We start from the raw sequence: 21,339 nt of genomic DNA on the forward strand, positions 1-21,339 counted from the left end.
CACCCATTTGGGGTCTTTATAGGCATACAATAATATTATGAAGTCAAACAACCTGTCCCTTTCCTTTTCGGCGGATAAGAAAATGACAGATGTAACTTAAAATAAACTTAAATGGTGAGTACAGGAATCGGGAATCAGCACCATGAATATAATTATATAATTACGCCGGACGTGGGCAGCAGAGAATCGGTCATTGTGGCGAGTATAAATGTAAAACAACCGATTTAAAACGTTTTAAACCAAATGTTGCCGTTTTAAACGGTTTTAAACGATTGATTTCAATGGTTTTAAACCGACCTTACATCTAGTGGCGAGCCTTGGGAGAAGCCTACGTCCAGCAGTGGACTATTTCTGGCTAATGATGTTGCTGACTGGCTACTGTCATTATAATCAAGCTATATTCATTTAATGAGGTTATTATACAACCTGCCACCGGTTCTGGGGTCCTTCATAATGCCACAAGTGATGAAAAGACAACTTGCAGCCACTTTTGGTCTGGTGATCAGCCCATCAATCGCGGAATTCGTTCAATGGCGGACATGTTGAACACGACACAATCCCTGTGTCGGTACATACGACAAGCCTTTCTGTTTTTTATTCTCTTAATCCAGCATAGAAGATTAAAATTAATAAAAGTACTTATATTTTTTTATTAATTGCTTATTTTTTATTTACTGTTTCTTGGTAGTGGTTTCCTGGAGCATTAAGGCCGCCCAAGTTGTACTGAATTCATAATGTTATGTCTGGTTTTGATTTGTTTTTTTTTTTTTTTTATTTATTTGATGGAGTCACTGTGGTCTTGTGGTACACCGTCTTGCTTCTCAAATGGGAGCGCGGGATCGAATCCCGGTACCGGACTTACACCAGTATGTTATTCTTCTTCTATCGGGTGGGTTGTGAGGTGGATTACCAACCCCAATAGAAACCCTCAATAACCCTAACCGACCCTAAGTAACCCTGGCACCAGGATTGATGGGGTTGGTACCAGTATGTTATTAAGTTATCATAAGTGCAGTTTTCAACATCGTCTCGACCATTACAGACGGCGATACGGCTCACCTATCACATTGGTCTAACAGAAAGCTCGGTGAGGTGTGGGTACTTAGTTCATCTTGCGATGGATGTACGTACGGTCACGAGCATTAATATGTATACACTTTGGTACCATGACACTTTAACTTTTTTGACAAATTGAACTGTAAGTCTCACTAAATGTCAAATATGTTAGTGCGACAGAGTCCTAAAGTGGGTACATTATATTGCTCATGACTATACTACCCCATTGGGATATAATCATGTGTTTATACCATGTGAAATGACTAATTCCCTTCACTATGTGACTTGGAAGCCTGCTTAAACAGGCTGTCTAAAGAAACCTGCTGTGCCTTCGACAGCTTCGCTCCTTTCATGTCCAAAACTTTATGGAACTCTGCCAACGTGCAGTCTGGCAGTAACTGTACGAATTGCGCCACGAACCCTTCCAGGTTCCCGTCTAGCGGAGCCATCACAACTTTCAGAATCATTTCAGCTTTCGTCATGAGTTTGATCACTACTTTGGTGTACGTCGCGGGCGCCGGGCGCTTCACCTCACTGCCGATAGATGGCAGCTCCAACAACGCCGTTTTCAACATATGAGTATCCAGCAACAGCTGCTCGGAGCCCACTGTGGATATAGGCTTGCACTTGTATATGTTTTGTATGAATTTAGGTATGAAAGAATTCGCGAACCTTATACAGAATTGCGTGAAGTACTTTCTAGAAGACGCTAGGGCGTCGCGCAGCGTGGGGACTGTGTTGTTAAGGTGCATGATGATCATGGTGACGTGGGTGCTCTGGTCCCCCACGCTGTGGACGTGGGTCCAGGGCACCCGCGCCATGGCGGCCAGAGCGGGCTCGGCAGCGAGCTCCAAGTCCGCCACCAGCAGCTGGATGCAGCTGGATATTAACTTGTGGAACCTTTCTTGTTCTGGTCCTAAGTCGATGCGGTCGGCTAGTCGGGGAGACACCTGCGGAGGTATGGGGTTAGGTTAGGTTTATTTACACTATTTTTATTTTATAAAAACGTTCAAATGCAGTGGGGCGTTAAAACCAAAAAGTCTCTCTTCTTCTGTCGTGTGGGATGTGAGGTGGATTACCAATCCTGGTGTCAGGGTTACTATTGAGCTGCCAAAGGTGACATGACTCCTTATATATACTTACATCAGTAAGTAGTAACCGGGACCAACGGCTTAACGTGGCTTGCGAAGCACGGATCATCTTACTTTCGGACAATCAAGTGATCAGCCTGTAATGTCCTAACCAAACTAGGGATCACAAAGTAATTTTTGTGAAATTTCCCCACCGGGGTTCGAACCCGGGACCTCCGGATCGTGAGCCTAACGCTCACCTCCACACTAACGTCATTAACGTCACTTGTTATTTATTAAATTCTTACAAATAATTACAACACACATCACACGTGTTGATGCTGTGGAGGTTGAGCGAACATAGAGAGTTTGGGGGACCCAACTAGTTGGCCACCTAGTTCCGCCCACATGCAACAGATGGCGCCACATTCAATAATGCAGTCTTCAAGCAGTCGTGAAGCGCGATATCGAAGTTTACACAGCAAGACGCATATATACAACTTCCAACGTAACACCGTTGGTTCGTCGATCCCTAGTCACTCTACCAACTTGTGGCTAGCGGGGTACTGTGCTCTGTTCGGTGCCACGAAAACATCCTTTGGCGGCACACACCCTCGCCGCCAAAGAGAGAATGATAAGAAAAGAATGAATTTCGTATGAATAAGTGAGTCATCATCACCATCACCAGCCCATTAACGTCCCCACTGCTGGGGCACGGGCCTTCCCTATGGATGGATAGGGAGATCGGGCCTTAAACCATCACGCGGGCCCAGTGCGGATTGATGGTTATTAAGGACTGCTAATGCAGCCGGGACCAACGGCTTGACGTGCCTTCCGAAGCACGGAGGAGCTCGAGATGAAAACTTTTTTTTTGTGTTCACCCATCCTATGACCGGCCTTTGCGAAAGTTGCTTAACTTCAACAATCGCAGACCGAGCGCGTTTACCGCTGCGCCACCGAGCTCCTCATAATAAGAATCCTCAGAATAAGTGAGTATGGAACTGAAAATAATAATAAAAAAAAAACATTTTCATGAATTTTCCGACAGGAAATTCCACTTGATATCAACTCAGAATCATAGTCTGAATCCGCCCCCTCAGTATTCGTTACGGTGTCAGTAACATCCTGAATAGAACCTACTATGCTACTGGGGGGGGGGGGGGGGGGGTTAAAATGACCTAAGCAATATTGCTATTTGACATTTGTACGTATATGTATTGCGCACTCACTTTTACACGCGCAAATGTCAAATTGCAACATTGCTCTCTTAGATGAATTGCATCGATGTGGCAATTTTAACCCCCCTGTTGTGAGTATTGTGGTCCGCACCTTCTCCTTGAGCTTCTGCTGCAGGTGAACGGTGGTCTCGAGGCAGTACTCCGCCGTCGTGATCACGCTGGTTATCTTGCATATCTCCTGCTTCGTGTACCTGCGAGAGAGAGACAGAATATCTGAACTACTACACTGCTAATAGTATTGTTTCCAATAATAGGGTTGTGGCGGACCCAGCTAGTTCCGCCCACATGCAACAGATGGCGCCACATTCAATAATGCAGTCCTGAAACGCGCTATCGAAGTTTACACAGCGCGACACATGTACAGTTTGTAGTTTTTCGGACCCGACAATCTTTAAGGGTGGATTCTACTTGTAATTTCATCGAGAAAACATCCCTATATGTGGAGTCAAATCTCAATATTAGATTGTAGATTTTCTTCTTCTTCTGAAAAATTCACATCTCGAGATTTAAAGGCCAAAAAGTCGTCTCTATCGAATAAAAATATTCACAACTGCTAAAAAGGTACATAAAATAGTTAACCAGTTTTCTCGATGAAATTACTCGTACAATCCACCCTTAAAGTTTGTCGGGTCCGAAAAACTACACACTGTATACAACTACCTGTGGGAGCGACGAATTGACGTAATATTTTAGGTGCAGATAGTTGAAGGGATGAAGAGTGACATAGGCTACTTTTTGTCTCTTTCTAATTCCCCACTTCCCTAAAATGGGGGGTGGAAGCTAAAAATTGGTATGCTAACTATTTGTGACTCACAAAAAACGTGCATCATTTTTTTTTTAAATCTGCCCCAACCCTTTCAAAGAGGGGGTGAAATGTTATGTGTGACTTTTCGAAGTTCTCAAGTTAGGAAGCCAAAAATTGGTACATTAGGAAAGGGAAAGCTTACAACGATTTTAACGCGAGCTAAGCCGGACCCGATCGTCGTGGAGATCCTTGGGGGAGGCCTATGCCCAGCAGTGGGCGTCGTACGGCTGATGTTGATGATGAAGCCGCGGGCTTTAGCATATCTCACCGTGTAGTGTTGTTGGTGTCGTCTCTAAGCAGCGTGTGCAGGTTGGACACGATGCTGGGCATGTTCCCGGCCAGCCCCGCCGACGCGGCCCGCGGCAGGGCGGCGCCCAGCACCGACGTGGCGTACTCGCGGAGGTACTTCGCGAACACGCCCGCCAGCTCTGGGGGGGGGGGGGGGGATCTTTATTCAAATTCAAAAATGGTGCTAATTTCTGTAAACACCGAAACAGAATTAATACTATATAATAAGTTAATAGCATATATCAAACGATCTCGGTGGCGCAGCGGTAAACGCGCTCGATCTGCGATTGTTGAAGTTAAGTATCTTTCGCAAAGGCCTACAAAAAGACCAAGTTTGGTCTTTATTAAAACATTTAAAAAAAACAGTGTCGACGACTTTTCTAAAATATTTTACACGTTTACGTGCGCAAATGTCAAATAGCAATATTGCTTTTTAGGTGAATTGCGTCGCTGTGGCCTTTTTCCCCCCAGATAACACTAGCGCAGGGAGCCCGCACTGACCCAGCATGGGCTCGGCCGTGGTGAGCCGTCCGCACTGCACGAGGCACTTCTTGTAGAACAGGAACAGGTCGGCGCAGCTGCCCAGCACGGCGCCCGCGCCGCTGCCCCCCACCCCCGCGCCCGCGCCCGCCTCCGCCCCCGCCTCCGCCTCCGCCCGCGCGTCCTGGGGGGTATTACTTGTAGTACAAAAACACAAAAAAGGACCTATGTAAAGTACCAATAAGTAAGTTGGAATAAATATCCATACTATAGCGAGTGAAATAAGCGCGCCACCTATTGGTGCTAATCGCGCACCAAATAGTGTCAAGGGACAGTTACAACATGTCAATTATTGTTTTCATCAGCATTGAGATTCCATATTTCTTTCCCCAATCAAAATATTAATTCCATAATCAATATACACTTAATAAATATATTTTTGAATTTACATCGTTTTTACTTATTTTCAACTAACAGCGACATTTCTAGTTAATCCAGTACCAGTTTGACCTAGTCCGTACTCGTTTGTTAAATATTTTTTATCCCAAAAATATTGAATTGGAAAAATGTGGTGTAAATGATATAAATAATAATTATTGGAAATGTTTCTGTAACAATATTTGCATGCTATTGTTGATAGCTGATAAGGAGAAACTTTTATGAGCATCCATCTATTAATGTACCCTTTTCAAAAGCAAATAAAAGAGTATTTCTATTTGACCTAATCCGTAATTATTTGACCTAGTCCGTACCTGTTTGAACCTGTCGATGAGCTGTCGCAGGTTGTGGTCGAGGCTGGAGATGTACAGCGACAGGTAGGGCTCGAAGCACGCGCCGATCACGCCCACCCACGGGGACGTGCCCGGGGGGTACTCCACCGGCTGCTGAATACACACAGGTTGTTTAAGCCACTTGTGCTGTCTTTTTTATTTCTGTTAATACGCCTAGCTACCCAAGGGAAACACACCAAAAAGACTTCATAAATTATTTAAAAACTTTTTACTTCGTGTGTGTGAACCCCGACAGTGCTAGTGACGTTTTGTGCTTCTTTGTTTTTTCCTGCTATATCTATAATACATTTTTTCTGCAAATAATTTTTAAATACTCTTTAATGCACCGCCGCCGCTAATTAATTGTGAATAGACTGCTGTGATTGTATTCCGGTGCTGTCATCAAAAACCAGGCCTGGTGAGAAAAACAGAGAAGCTGACTACGTGAGTGTTTCCCTTTTTCTTTGAGCTGGGCTATTTTCTGGTGTATGAGGACAGCGCAAGTGGTTAGGATTCTTCCTTTCCATCTTTTTCTTTTCCGCATTAATGTGTATCAAACACAGGTGTTAGTGACGCCGTAACGAATACTGAGGGGGATAATTCAGAACATGATTCTGAGTTGATATCAAGTAGAATTTTCCGTCGCAAAAGTATTAATGTGAAACGTTGGTCTGACAGAAAGCTCGAATACACTCAATAATTAGTTCACCATACGATGAATGTACCTATCGATAATATTGCTTCTGACTATTGCAAGGACTATCGACAGTATCGACATTGGCCCCGATTCCTGCAGACACCGCCTAATTTTATTTTAAGTTATATCCGTCATTGTCATATCCGTCGAAAAGGAAAGGGACGGATGATTCACAGTTCTTAATTTTAGTTAGAATGAGTAAATGAATGAATAACCCGGGCGAATCAAAAAGGTACATCGCTGGTATACAATCCGTTTGACGTGCTGTCTACTTAACTGTGTCTGGTTATTGACTGATGTAAAATTTTTAGACGGCTGTTTTAGATTTGTGCATAAAATTGACGTGTGTTCCATAAATTTTATGCTTGTCGATTATCCGTCCCTTTCCTTCTCGGCGGATAAGAAAATGACAGATATAACTTAAAATAAAATTAGATGGTATTTACAGGAATTAGCACCAATATTGATCAAAATAAACCATCAACACTATTGTTTTTTAAAACTATCGACAGACAATCTTTGGCGGTTCAATCGTAACCCTGACACCAGAAGAAAATGAACGATAAGAAGAAGAATAGTGGCAAAAGTGCTGAAAGAGCAATGTGCGGCTGTAGACCGTGCACATAGTATACATTTACAACATTAAAATATACAAACATAACATAACATATGCTCCATACCCCCTCCGGTTGATTGAGGGGATGCCTGTGCCCAGCAATGGGACGTATATAGGCTGTTTATAACATAACATAACAAATACTTTATTGCACAAACAGGAAAAAACCAGTTGCGAGTTCATTTTGAATCCTTATGCGGATATTCTTAGGATATTACTATTATACATGATGTATTTTATTTATTTCAATACTTGTTTTGTATGTGTGTGTATAGTCTTTTATTTATTATTATAGTTTTCTCTGATTATGGTTAGGTATATTTTTAGTATATATGGTTTATATTATATTGAGTATTTATTAATATATGTACGTATAGTATTATAGTATAGAGTATGTATTATATTAACTTTAGTTTTACTTATAGGTATTTATTTTTTATTGCACCATCCCGCATCCAAGTTGTCTGTAAATGTTTGTTTCCTTTTGGTGGTTGCCTGGAAGAAATTGCTCTAGAGCAATAAGGCCGCCCAAATTGTACTGTTTTCATGTGTTATGTCTGATTGTTGAAATTTTAGTTCTGTGCAATAAAGTATATTTGATTTGATTTGATTTGAAAAAACAAAATACAAAACAAAAGAGAAATAGAATTAGAACAATAGGCGCACACATAAATACACAGGCGGGGGGTACACATTAATATTTAGTAACTTACCAAAAAAGGCCAATGTTCAGTGAAAATTTACCCAGAGGGCAACACTGATTTTCAGACTCACGCCGCTCGGTGAAACGCGAGCTGCTGTCCGTTCCCACCTGCCTACCCCGTTAGGTCCCAGCGGTGATGGCGTCATGTCCCCACTGACCTCCGTGTCGTCGAAGTGGAAGGCGGCGGGCGGGTCGTGCGCGCGCAGCTCGTCCCCCCCCTCGGCGCCGAGGAACCGCTTGTGCAGCAGCAGCTCGAAGTTGTGCGTCTTCTGGATGGCGTACAGCAGCAGCTTCACGTCCAGCTCGTCGCGCCGCGCCGCCAGGATCTTGCTCAGCTCCTCGCGGGTCACCTGCAACCATACATGAACACATAACATAACAAATACTTTATTGCACAAACAGGAAAAAAACAAAATACAAAACAAAAGAGAAACAGAATTAGTACAATAGGCGGCCTCATTGCTAAGTAGCAATCTCTTCCAGGCAACCTTTAAGTATTTATTTATTTATTATGGACAACTTACAAGCTACACTCTGCACATGCAAAGTTACAGACAATAAAAAAAAGATTAAGAGCTAGCTCAATTACAAGTAGTCACAGCATGCACGCACAATCAAGTGAACAAGAAAAACAAGATATAAACTATATTAAAAAATAAAAAATAGACATAATTTAAAGTATAGGAAATATTGAATATATGGTTAAAGAGAATTTATTTCTTATTTCCAACATATTACATGTCATTTACATAAGAAACAAAGTACTTACATTTGTATACATATAAGTTCACACTTCGCCTAATATACTTACACATATGCATTTCTTTCACGCACTTCCTCACATACAGAGACCGGTCCGCAGAATCAAGGACCACACTTTCAAAATTATAATAACTTTAAGTAGGTACACAAGATATATTTTAGAAATAAAACGGATTTGAAAAAGAGTTTCATTTTGTATTACTACGTAGTTATAGTTCAAAGAAATCTGTCAAGATCCGCTATAGAACGTTTTTTAATTATAAATCTCTTACTTTCATAGTTTAGAAATAAGTGCAATTCTAAAAGTGCGGTACCTACACAGCCCGCTGGCCGGTTATTAAATATAAATATGTATAATATTTATTTGTATCTAGCACAGTCTTAAGTGATTAAAATAAATAGTTACTTTTCTAACAAATAACTGGATAATTTATGCTTAAATGCCTCAAAATTCTTAATATTTTTTATTTCTGAGGGTATTTTGTTATATAGTTGTGCTCCCTCGTACGTCACCATTGACTTGCCGTAATTTGTTCGTATCTTAGGTAGTACGAGATAGCTGGCTCGACGAGTTATGCGTTTGAGTGAGTTTTTCTGTTGTGGGAGTGAGATGGATGTATGAATGGTTTTATCGATGATTTTACGGATTAGTATGCATGTATTGTAGATGTATAAGTTGTGGATGTTCATGAGTTTTGTTTTGGCGTAGATTATAGAGCTAGAGCTGAGGTACGGAAAGTGAAATTAGAGTGATATTATGTAGGTAATATAGCCGGATAGTGCAGCATGGGAATACTTGTACATATAAAAATAAATACACTTTCAAACACATGTATATTCTTCAGTGGTAACAAAGTGTATTCATATTAGTACTAATGGGTACATTGTTTTAAGTTTACGCGGTTATTATCATAATTAAAACACATAATAACGGGTTCTTACCGCGTTTAAATCAGGGATATGAGACTCCCGATATTTCGACACTGTTGCAAGTGCCATGATCACGGGATGACTGATGAGATTGGAGTGGAGTAGGTAGATCCATAATTTTCTACGGGCAGACATATCTGTCTACCCTCTTTCTTTGCCGCTTGTTTATGTTTTTGATATCGGAATGTCGGCACTTGCAACAGTGTCGAAATATTGGGAGTCTCATATCCCTGATTTAAACGCGGTAAGAACCCGTTACCCCGAACCCGTATGTATGTAAAACATTACATACATACATAACATAAACTCACGCCCGTAATCCCTAGTGGGGTGGGCAGAGCCACAAGTAATCGAAGACAACTTGCAGCCACTGTTGATACGATGTCGTAAGCTGGATATGATGAACTTTATGGTGATAAGGGATCAGCCTATCGCCCATAACATTAGTCCATCATGTTAGAGGACACAATCCCTCTGTCGGTTTATTATGTGTTTTAATTATGATAATAACCGCGTAAACTTAAAACAATGTACAAAAAAGACGTCTGGTAACAAGGTCCACTCACGACACAGAACCGGTGCGCGGTCCGCTCGCTGAGCCTCCAGCGCTGCGGGAACAGCGCAGCGCGAGACTCCTCGAAGGCCAGCAGGTGCTTCTTGAGCCACGCGTAGCGCCGCTCCACGCACCCCACCCACGCGCTCTCCTCGTCCGCCGCGAACAGCACCTGGTACTCCTGGTGGCCACATCACATCACATCATATTACATAACGGCCTCCGTGGTCTACTGGTTGAGCGTTGGACTAACGATTCGGAGGTCCCGGGTTCGATTCCCAGTGAGGACATATCACAAAAACTACTTTGTGGTCACTAATTTGGTTAGGACATTACAGGCTGATCACCTGATTGTCCGAAAGTAAGATGATCCGTGCTTCGGAAGGCACGTTAAGCCGATAGTCCCGGTTACTACTTACTGATGTATGTAAGTAGTCGTTACATGAGCCATGTCAGGGGCCTTTGGCGGCTCAATAGTAACCCTGACACCAGGGTTGATGAGGTTGGTACTCCACCTCAGCATCAGTTGGAGCAGCAGTTGCTGTTACAGGCTGAATCACCTGATTGTCCCAAAAAATAAGATGATGACACCTGAAAGAGTAATTAGGGCGACAGTATAGCGTAAAAACAAAACCAAACACTGACCTGCAACTGCATGTCTATGAACCAGGTCAACAGTTCCTGCTTGACCTTCGGTTCTAACACGTCAACGACCGCGCACGCCTCGGCTATGGTCTTGGGCGGCACAGAACCTCGGTTGGCGAAGAAATCCTTAAAGTCAGTCAGGATCTGCCCGCCCAGCTGGTCCCGGACGACCTGGACCTGCTCCCGGAGAGAGTTCAGTTCCCCGATGTCCTTGTAGCACTCGAAGTGTTGGAGGACCTGGGGATCGAAGAGATTTCTGATGAATAACATAACATAAACTCACGACTGTATACCAATGGGGTGGACAGAGGTACATCCATCGCAAGGTGAACTAAGTACCCACACCTCACCGAGCTTTCTGTTAGACCAACGTGATAGGTGAACCGTATCGCCGTCTTTAATGGTCGAGCCAACTGTGTTAGTGGAAACAAAATTAATAACTCATTGGTCTATAGCGGCCTCCGTGGTCCAGTGGTTCAGCGTTGAGCTCACGATCTGGAGGTCCGGGTTCGATTCCCGATGGGGACATTGTTGAAACCACTTTGTGAGAGTGTCCTTTGTTTGGTAAGGACTTTTCAGGCTTGAATCACCTGATTGTCCGAAAAAGTAAGATGATTCCGTGCTTCGGAGGGCACGTTAAGCCGTTGGTCCCGGCTATTAGCCGTAAAAACACCTCCACCAACCCGCATTGGAGCAGCGTGGTGGAGTAAGTTCCATACCCCCTCCGGTTGATTGAGGGGAGGCCTGTGCCCAGCAGTGGGACGTATATTAATTATGGTGCAAATCCGGTACAGAATCACAGTGACTAACTGTAAATCATTGACATCCTATAAACAAATAGACTCATATTCTCTAAATAACTTTTCTAAAAAAGCGTCCGAACCGTGTTGTAAACACGTATACATTGAGTTATGTAGAAAATATAAGTTCGTTCCCTCAAATTAAGATGTTTTAGTGCAATATCAGTTGTACAGTGCCGCAGACACATTTTTACAAAGATTGGTTGTCTATTTGTTATACGAGGTGTGTGGTTTAAATGTGTAATGTAACCTCCATGATGGCTTGCAGCGGGTGCACCAGCTCCCTGTACTGGCGGGCGCGGGCCTGGTCCTTGAGCGCCGCCAGCCCCCGCGCCAGCAGGTGCAGGTGGTTGAGGGTGGTGATGGCGGCGGTGAGGTTCCACTTGGCACAGTCCAGCTGCTTGATCTCCGCTGTGATCTCACGCACCATGCCTTCACTGCGTTCCGCTGCTTTGTTTATGTCTGCCACCTGCGGAGCAGTTAATGGTCCTGGTTTCAGTACATACCATCTAAACTTATTTTAAGGTTAAGTGCAGTGTCAAGTGCAGTGTTAAGCGCAGTGTTAAGCGCAGTGCTAATGAAGTTCTTTTCTCGTGTAGGTTGTGAGATGGATCACCAACCTCATCAACCCTGATGTCAGGTTTACTATTGAACAGCCAAAGGCCCCTGACATGGCTCATGTAACGACTACTTTCTTACGTCAGTAAGTAGTAACCGGGACCAACGGCTTAACATGCCTTCCGAAGCACGAATCGTCTTATTTTCGGACAATCAGGTGATCAGCCTGTAATGTTCTAACCAAACTGGGGATCACAAAGTAATTTTTGTGATTTTTCCCCACCGGGATTCGAACCCGGGACCTCCGGATCGTGAGCCTAACGCTCTACCACTGGGGACCACGGAGGCCGCGAAATGAAGTGAACTGACGGTATCAGAGTTATACCGCGAAGCCCTGTACGGAAGCTGTATCGTGTGTATAGTGAATAAAGTCGTTTCTTCTTGGACTCAGTTTCCTTTTAATCCCGAAACCCACTTCATATACCTGTCATTTTCTTATCCGCCGAAAAGGAAAGAGACGGGTAATCAACAGGCATAAAATTTATGTAATACACGTCGATTTTTGACAGAAATTTTAAAAAACCCTTCAAAAATTTTCTTCGCTTGCACTCTCGCTTTTAGGCAGCGCACGTTAAGAAGATTTCGCAGCAGGTTGCCAATTCATCAGATAGATCACCAGATCATATCAGACACATCTGGCCCCTGCGATACAAGCTGAGCTTAATGCAGGATACCTAGAGCAATTGCTCATATTATAGTTATCTAAAATAGATAATAAGTATAATACTAGATCAATGGCCTCAGGCAAACTGGTTGCTCCTAGAGTGTACAATTATTATGGGGATAGGACCCTAAGTAAGCGCATACCTTATCTCATCAACAGTTTGCCTGAGAACATTAAAAATGAGCCAAAAATGTTTAAAAATAAGTTAAAAAAATATTTATTAGATTTAATTTAGCACGTACTTACATTTTTTTGTAATTCTTAATTATTGTAATTTAACCAGGTGAGCGAGACTGTGATCCTTCAGACAAATTGCTTATGCAATTTTGCAGGACATTGAATTTAAACTTATGTTATACTTAAGGCTTAATAAAAATAAATAATAAAAAAAAATCTGTATTTCCATTATAAAATTGTATGTCTATGTTCGATCATTGTGGAGATCCTTGGGGAGGCCTATGTCCAACAGTGGGCGTCGTATGGCTGATAATGTCTATGTTCAATAATTTTTTTTTTTTAAAAGCAGTGTTAAGTGATGTGTAGTGTGATGGGTCTCAAAGACGATGTTTGTCAGCGAGATATCTGGCGCCGCATGATTGGGAAAACCGACCCCGCGTAACGGGAAGTGGCAAGGACAAAGAAGAAGGAGTGTTAAGTGGTGTAGAGACACCGGTTACCTTCTTTGTCCAGGAATTGCATGAAAAGCAACAGCAATGCTCAATATGCCCATACGTCAATCCCCCAGCACACCTGTCCAGCCAGCTCCCCGATCCAGGCGGTGGCCTGCAGCAGCGCGCGCTGGCCCGCGTCGCGCTGCTGCGCCTGCGCACGCACGAGGCGCCGGATGTCGCCCTCCACGCTGGCCAGGTGGAACTCGCAGCGCGCCGCCGCCGACTCGACGCCCGCCAGAGACTGCTCCGTTGGGAACACCTTGTTTATATATGCCACTGGGTCGAACTGGAAATTACAGTATTAGAATTTATTGCACACAAGATACACAGAAAGTAGAATAGGGTAGTTACGATTCGGTCTTATGTATGTAATAAGACCAAGCCTATTTCTATTACTATTTCCTGTTGGGGTCTTGTGGTGCGCATAGACCATGGAACTCCACTGACTATGATCCTGACACTCCACTTTTACTTCTTCCACTATCAATGACTTCATGCATCCTTACCAGTTTAGAGTACTGTTGTGCTAGAGTTTTTTTAGGATAGGATTTATGCAGGGTACATAATAAATAAATAAATAAAAATAGCCTTTATTCACTGACTTACATTGCTTTCTATTAATATTAACTTAAATCCTACTTAAATTAGCAATAAGGCCACCATTTGCCATGTACTTAGTTAAGAGACCTTTTGTAATTATTTATTTTTATTTTGGTGCAATAAAGTGTATTTGTATTGTATTGTAAATCTAATAATTAGTCAACATCAACGACTGGACTGGACGAACTAGGACAGCCTGACTAGGAGGGTGTCGATGTCGTTGATAATACATTCTTAATTCATATTAAAACACGAAATTTGATAAACACCATCATGTTTGTTGTATCTAAATAACCAAAAAAACAATGTGACAATCCAAAACTACCCACTACTCCTTTATTTGCCCACTTTTTTTAACTAGTCTAATAAGAAAAACATGTTTGTGTAGTGGTTTTTCTTTTCATCAAATTGTAGGTATGTTATTATTGCTTTTGTGGCACTAGGAATATTTGCTTTTAACTCTTTGATTTCGAATGACTGTAAATTTTTCATATTTTGACTAATTTCGATACTGTTTTCACATTTGTTTATTTATATTGTTAACCCACTTGGCTATATGGCAGAGGGCTCGCTTTGCTATATAGCCATGAAAAGTGCGTCCTAGACAGGCTAGACACTGTATTAATCATCTTTTAAAGATGTATGAGGCCTAATGAATGTGCATTCATTTCCTTTTAAAATCCGAGATATTTAGCTAAACTTCTGCATTAAAGATATTAATTAGAATGTAAAATTTAATTTAGTTCAATACTTAAGCACCGGAAAGCTCAGAATAAAAAGAAATTCGAAATAAAAAGAGTCTTACTTCAGCACTGTCGAACTGATCAATGCCTCCCATCAACTCTTCAATTCTGCTGGTGACCGAGCTCGGGAACGTGATCTGCACGTCAGGCCCACTGTCCTTATCTTCCAGGGCGTCGCTAGAATCCATCTTCGCTTCAAATTACACGGAATTAACAAAAATAAATATCACCCCAAACTCGGCATGTTGACGTTGAAAAAGAATCTGTCATTTAATTTCTGAACGTGAATAAAATATTCGGATACACGCATGGTATACACGTACATTTAGGTATTTTTGTTATCGTCTTTTTTATAATTAACCGACTTCAAAAATAAGGAGGTTACTAATTTGATTGACTCATTGTAATATTCTTGTTTTAAAAAGTCTGTTTCAAACAGCGATATTAAATAATACGTACTATCATTGTGCAAGTAACTTAAAACATGCTTTTAGTTTTAGTTCTATTATACAAGACAATTTGATCATTAACCCGGCCTCAGAAGAGTCATCTTCCTCCCTCCTCTGAGGCAATCCCTATTCGGCGTGTACTTACCGTGGAGGTGGGCCTCTTACATCAGTAGGTCAGGCTGAGTTCAGATGGGGACCCACACCTACGGAGTATAACATAGAATAAATAGAACACTTGGCCAGAGATACGGATAAAGATCTTAACAGAGGCGGAGATAGGAGTCATCGGAACGGCAATACAAGTGGGAAACCATATTTCCCTAAACAAGTAACATGTAACTTTTAAATTAATGATGATGATGAACTTTAAGATACCTGGATATTTTCATGAATAAAGTTACAGACAGAGATATCTCCTTTGCCGCACTTTTATTTGAAAGTGTATTCGATTTAGAGAAAAAGTTAAATTTTTAGACGAATTAATTTTTTTTTTTTTTGTTTTGTTTTTCCCCGAAGGGTAAGGCAAAGGGAACTATGCCCATACAGCCATGTCTTACGTATTTTTTTTCTTGATGATTAATGAAATGATGAAAGGTGATGATGATGAAACCTAAGCCCCCACCCTCGGAGTAGACTCCTACTCCGAACCCCAAACGAATTAACTCAAAAGTCCGCATAAACTTTTGAGTTATGAAGCGGCTTCCCGGCACGAAGCGAAAATAGGCAGATACACTTTGTTTATTGAATACTCCAATATAATAACACTCGCGAATGTCTTCCGACTAACTTAATGCGATCATTAACCACAAAACACCACTTCGTATTAATTATTTAGATTATTCAATGAAGAAAGCAACTGTCCCGTTCCCGTTTCCCGCCGAAAAGCCTTAGACGAATTAATAAATGCCATTTTTGACATTTGACTTTTGTAGGGATGTAACAACACTACAAAAACATAATGTCGATAATTTGTCAAAAAATACATGAAGAAAAAGTACTGGATAACAGACATGCATTTTATCTTTGTTTTTAGGTATAAATAATGACCCTTTTTAGTACACCCAGGCACAATTACATCTTCCAGCCATTATTTTTCTGATCAAAATAAAGAGAAGCAATATGGGTAGCAAAATAATTATATACATAATGTGAACCAAATATCAAGCAACTATTACTATAGACGGCTCTAGCAAAATATTATTTAGGTGGTGTGAAACCTCACAGTGGCGCCCCTCAAATTACAGTTTGTTTTTCGATTAGTTTACCGAAATATACCTAATAAAATCTTTTAAAAATGTCGTTTCGCCCCTAAATGTGTGAGTTTTATGTGGTCGCTAAGATAATCAATCCAGTTACTCCCCTACAGACCCGGGGGTGCCAGCCAGGGCGGTCCCGTCTCGGCTGATTTTGCTATTTTCTATTAATTTTATGAAATATCGATATTCTTTACATCGCAACACTAGTTAATGCATGTCGATGTCGATCGGGCGAAGGGACGGAACTTGACGGAGATCGTACCTCGTTTTGTTTGTCAGTTTTTGCCGAGGCTTGGCGCTCCGCCCTTGTGTCACGATGAGCGGCCGACCTCCCGTGTTCGTGTAATCAAAATTCGTGTGTTCAAATTTTTTACGAGTTTTTGTATGTGTAGTGCAGTGCAGTGAAATGGCGAGGTTGACGGAAGAGATGGTGATCGCGAGATCGAAGCAGTCAGATTTGGCTGCGATTAAGAAGCTCAACTGCTGGTAAGTGAAATGGTAGTGGCTTTACCTTCCTACTAGTTCAGAATACTCGCCAAAGTATGTGGCTGAACATCATCGATAAATTTTATTCTATAATTCGGTTTTTCGTCGTAACATTTAGGTAGGTATATTCCTTCAGTTCCGCTGTCTTGGTCACTCGAGCGACAACAATGCTTCTATTGTCTCCTTGAAGCGTAAAGATCGCTAGCTGTCAACTTTTTCCCACAACAAAATATTCTATAATTCTATAACATAATAAAAATGTTTATTAAAACTTTCTTATAAGAATCTTATGAGGAAAGTGCTGCTGGATTTATATTTTGTTATTTTTTTATAGAAAGTAAACTAAGACACTATTGTGTGTAAGTCCTTTGTTACTAATTACAAGAAAAAGTAAAAAAAAACCACCTTATTTCTCCTTTACCTAGGCCAAAAACTTAGTCATTATTTTATATTTTTATTTTCATAAACTAGCTTTACCTTATTAGGTGCCTAATACCTAAAAGCCAATGCATTTCTTCCATTCTGCCAAATTTCATAAGTTACATAAAAAAAAAAACAAAATGTAACTGATACTAGTTATAAATCTTGTATACACATAAATCATAGTAGTAATTTAGTAATTGTGCCCAGTGATTTCTGTCTAACAATGTCAAGCATGAGTGAACACCAAGTGTTTCTTCACAAGTAAAAAAAGACTCAAAATATTCAATCTCAAGGTTGTTTTGATATTGGCCCCGATTCCTGCAAACACCGCCTAATTTTATTTTAAGTTATATCCGTCATTTTCATATCCGTCGAAAAGGAAAGGGACGGATGATTCACAGCTCTTAATTTTAGGAAGAATGAGTAAATGAATGTGTCGGGTTATTGACTGATGTAAAATTTTTAGACGGTTGGTTTAGATTTGTGCTTAAAATTGACGTGTGTTCCATAAATTTTATGCTTGTCAATTACCCGTCCCTTTCCTTTTCGGCGGATAAGAAAATGACAGATATAACTTAAAATAAAATTAGATGGTATTTACAGGAATTAGCACCATTGTAACCACAGTGATTCATTGCTGTATCAATGTATAAATACTTACCAAATATGGGTTCAATATGGGTTCAGTTCTATGAATAAAGTTATTTATGTGACTTGAAATGCATCACATTATTTTATAATAAACGGATTTAGAATCTTTACTTTTTTATTATTTTCTTATTTTAAAAGTTTAGAATAAAAATATTAATAAGATACAATAGACAATCTTTTTTGTTAAAATGGGATGTTTGGAAGAATGTTGCTCCACTAATAACAAAAATTTCTCCTAAGTGAATAATATAATTATATATACCTATTCATAGGAAGTTTCATTGTTTATTTCTTTATTGGTAACCTGGTTAGTGTATATTCATATGCCCAGTGTCCTAGGTCAAAGATAAATTATAAAATTATGATTACTAAATAAAAACATTCAAAACTGACAAAATTTTATTTTTTTCTAACTTAGTTATGAATTTAATCAGGACAAACATAATAAATCCGACAATTTATCACGTTATTCTATGATGTCACAGTGTGCTTTAAGATAAAAATTCCGTAGTAATTTTGTGTTTTGACGAGTAGTGTAGTTCTTGTGTGTGTAATTTAGTAGAATCTGGTAATAAATGTATATATATATATACAGGGAAACAAGATGCATGTCTGTTATGCTCACTATTTCTACGCATATTTAGCAGGTGCATGGTTAATGTTTGCACAGCATAACCATGGTCCCCAGGCCCGTCCAACATTGATGATTCACCCCACTTGCTCGCTATACTATTTATATAGTGTTGTGTCATCCGTTATTAACACATGTATACCTTTATAGCTAGGTAAATTGCAATTGTAGTCGAAATATCGATCAGAAATAACATAGCTTCACACCTGTATTCCCGAAGGGGTAGGCAGAGTATAGTACACCCACTCCTCGCCAGCTGTATTTATTTTGACTGCCTTATTATAGAGTGTCTGCATATGGCATTAACTACTTGGCCAGACAAATGGGGAGCTATAAGGGCTTTTTTTTGACGTGACTTATTGTAGGTATGCCGCAGATGGCATTAACTACTTGGCCAGAGCTGAGGGCTCTCACCCGGTACAAAATTTAAGGCCCAGTCCAGTTGGGCGCGAACCTCGTCTGAGGGCGTCGTATTACATATTTAAAGGAATTAATGGAACCTGCTGAACGAGGGATTTCATCGACCACGCCGGCGGGGTCCGTATCGGCATCCTTAAGTGTTCGTTGTCGCGATCAGGAGCCTGTTTAATAAAACTTACAATTGTAAATTACAACGACAATTTGATGTTCATTACGTAGCTAATATGAAACTGAAAAATATTCGTGATCCGCAATGTACATCAAATTGTCTTTGCAGGCTCCTGGATGGCCGCCTCTATGGCTAGGGTGCCAGTTATGTTTAAGTCCCTTATATTTGGGTTACTTACTTAACTGACCATGAAATGAACATGCTGGTGTTGTCCTCCTTTCCTCATATGTATAATTTTATCTTATCTTTATCTTGTAGTTATTTATTGCACTAAATTATATACTATTATGATAAATATGTTTTTACGACTAGACATGCTCTGAATTGTTAGAAATTATAACACTTGTAGTTAGGTACCTTTGAAATGTGGTGTTGGAGGAAGATGGAAAGAATAAATTAGACAGAAAGGGTTACTAATGAGGACATGCTAGTAAGAGTAAGGGAAAAAGAGGCAAATATTGAGAGTTATTGAGGACAGAAGAGGCAAGATGATTGGACGCTTAATAAGACACGACGAATTTATTAAAAACATCATAGAAGGGAAGCTACAAGGAAAGAAAGGAAGGGGAAGACCAAGAAGAGCTTACATGGAACAGATTAAAGAGAAGGCGAACGTCGTGTCTTATAAGGAGGTGAAAAAATTGGCCTTTGATAGACAAGAATGGAGAATGCTACACCGACAAGAGCGTGGCTCTTAAACTAATGACGATTTGGTATATTTTTTGCTGTTACATTATATATTTCTAAAAGTCGCGTTATGTGTTGAACAGGTATTATGTTGTTTTTTGTTGATTACCTATTTATTTATTAAGGTACATCAACAGCAGTACATACACAAACACACAATTTAAATACACATAGGAAAAGTTCCGGTATGCCTGCCACCACCCACCCATACCTATATCTATTAACAAAATTAAAAAAGTATTGATGTGAAAAAGTGTCTGGCGGTAAAATTAATGGAGAGTGCATGAATAGGGACCGTTCGGGCTACGGCCGGCTGTATGGAAACCAAATTGTATTACTTTATTTGATCAATAAATCGAACTGTGCCTTCCTCGTTACATTGCATAGATACATATAGACCTTTTTTTTTTGACGTGACTTATTTTAGATTTGCCGCAGATGGCATTAACTACTTGGCCGGACAAATGGGGAGCGCTGAAGGCTCTCACCCGGTACAACGTTTAAGACAACAGACCTGAGGGTGCCCAGTTGGGCGCGAACCTCGGCTCAGGGCGTCGTCTGAGAGGAAAAATATTTGAAAGAATTAATCGACCCTAGTGGGTGGATAGCGATAAGCGCTGAATGAGGGAAATCGTCGACCACGCCGGCGGGGTCGGTATCTATATAGACCGCTACACACTGAAAAGTATCGGTGCCCGAAGGACGGAATATACGATAATTGTAGACGGCGAAACGGCAACCTATCACGGTGGTATAACAGAAAGCTCGGTGAGGTGTGGTGGCATAAGCGCACGCCATTTAGACCGGGTTTCCACTGACGCGGAGATGGGCGGAGAAGAGCGGAGATTCACCTAAGAAAGCAGTAGGTAACATAGTTACACTTTGAATCGACAATTTTTACATAACGAACGTCTCATCCGCCTAAAACTACTGCAGCTTCTCACAACCTGTATAGCCGGGGAAAAGAAGCTGCAAGAAAAACCTCGGCACAGGGCCCTAGACGTTCTTTAAAAAAAAAATTGTTATAAAAATATTTGTATTAAAAAAGTTGTCTGTTGGCAAACCTAATAAATAAATACCCCAATTGGGAAATAGTTGTCAGTTTATCGTGTTTACAGAGGAGCCTACAATCTACACGAGACATAAAAATCTAGAAAGTTTCAGTGCATATTAAACTGGCGAATATAAAAGCGAGTAACGACTACTGAGATACGGCACAGGTGAAATGAATTGTCTTATATCACCGTAATTATGAGGCTTGTTGTAATTGGATGGACGCACTTTTACTTTCCATCCGCTGTTATTTTATGTTCTGAATCATCATCTCCCTAGCATTGGCCCGTTTTTCACAGCATCCAGGTCTAGGTTTTTTACAGAAGCGACTGCCTGTCTGACCTTCCAACCCGCGAAGGGATTCCAGCCCAATACAGGGGGGTTAAAATGGCCACATCGAAGCAA

General features: G+C 40.8%; 2 protein-coding genes and 1 long non-coding RNA gene across 9 annotated transcripts in view; 1 reads left to right on the forward strand and 2 right to left on the reverse strand.

Annotated features, from left to right (window-relative positions):
• Nucleotides 1-690: 690 nt before the first annotated feature.
• Nucleotides 691-21,339, reverse strand: part of LOC126378582 (uncharacterized) — a 33,857-nt gene continuing 13,208 nt past the window's right edge. Inside the window, exon 2 of the long non-coding RNA XR_007568106.1 lies at nt 691-1,059. This is a non-coding gene — a long non-coding RNA (uncharacterized LOC126378582). The remainder of the gene's footprint in view (nt 1,060-21,339) is intronic.
• LOC126378360 (vacuolar protein sorting-associated protein 53 homolog) lies at nt 787-14,965 on the reverse strand. Of its 2 annotated transcripts, none has more exons than XM_050026641.1 (11): nt 14,772-14,965; nt 13,446-13,652; nt 11,664-11,882; nt 10,614-10,850; nt 9,982-10,149; nt 7,882-8,073; nt 5,690-5,818; nt 4,959-5,121; nt 4,438-4,597; nt 3,456-3,555; nt 787-2,006 (listed from the first exon to the last, which is right to left on the reverse strand). In XM_050026641.1, exons 1-11 carry the CDS (start codon nt 14,895-14,897, stop codon nt 1,320-1,322), a joined length of 2,388 nt encoding a protein of 795 aa, XP_049882598.1. In that variant the 5' UTR covers nt 14,898-14,965; the 3' UTR covers nt 787-1,319. The 2 variants fall into 2 exon arrangements, with proteins under 2 accessions (XP_049882598.1, XP_049882597.1); XM_050026640.1 differs by having other exon boundaries at nt 5,690-5,821.
• LOC126378452 (cilia- and flagella-associated protein 410) overlaps nt 16,660-21,339 on the forward strand; it is a 51,041-nt gene continuing 46,361 nt past the window's right edge. For all 6 annotated transcript variants that reach the window (XM_050026820.1, XM_050026822.1, XM_050026823.1 and 3 more), the window contains exon 1: nt 16,660-16,900. In XM_050026820.1, coding sequence (XP_049882777.1) covers nt 16,821-16,900 — 80 coding nt within the window. In that variant the 5' untranslated portion in view covers nt 16,660-16,820. The remainder of the gene's footprint in view (nt 16,901-21,339) is intronic.

The sequence above is a fragment of the Pectinophora gossypiella genome, chromosome 26, assembly GCF_024362695.1.
Source record: "Pectinophora gossypiella chromosome 26, ilPecGoss1.1, whole genome shotgun sequence".
Classification (NCBI taxonomy): Eukaryota; Metazoa; Arthropoda; class Insecta; order Lepidoptera; family Gelechiidae; genus Pectinophora; species Pectinophora gossypiella.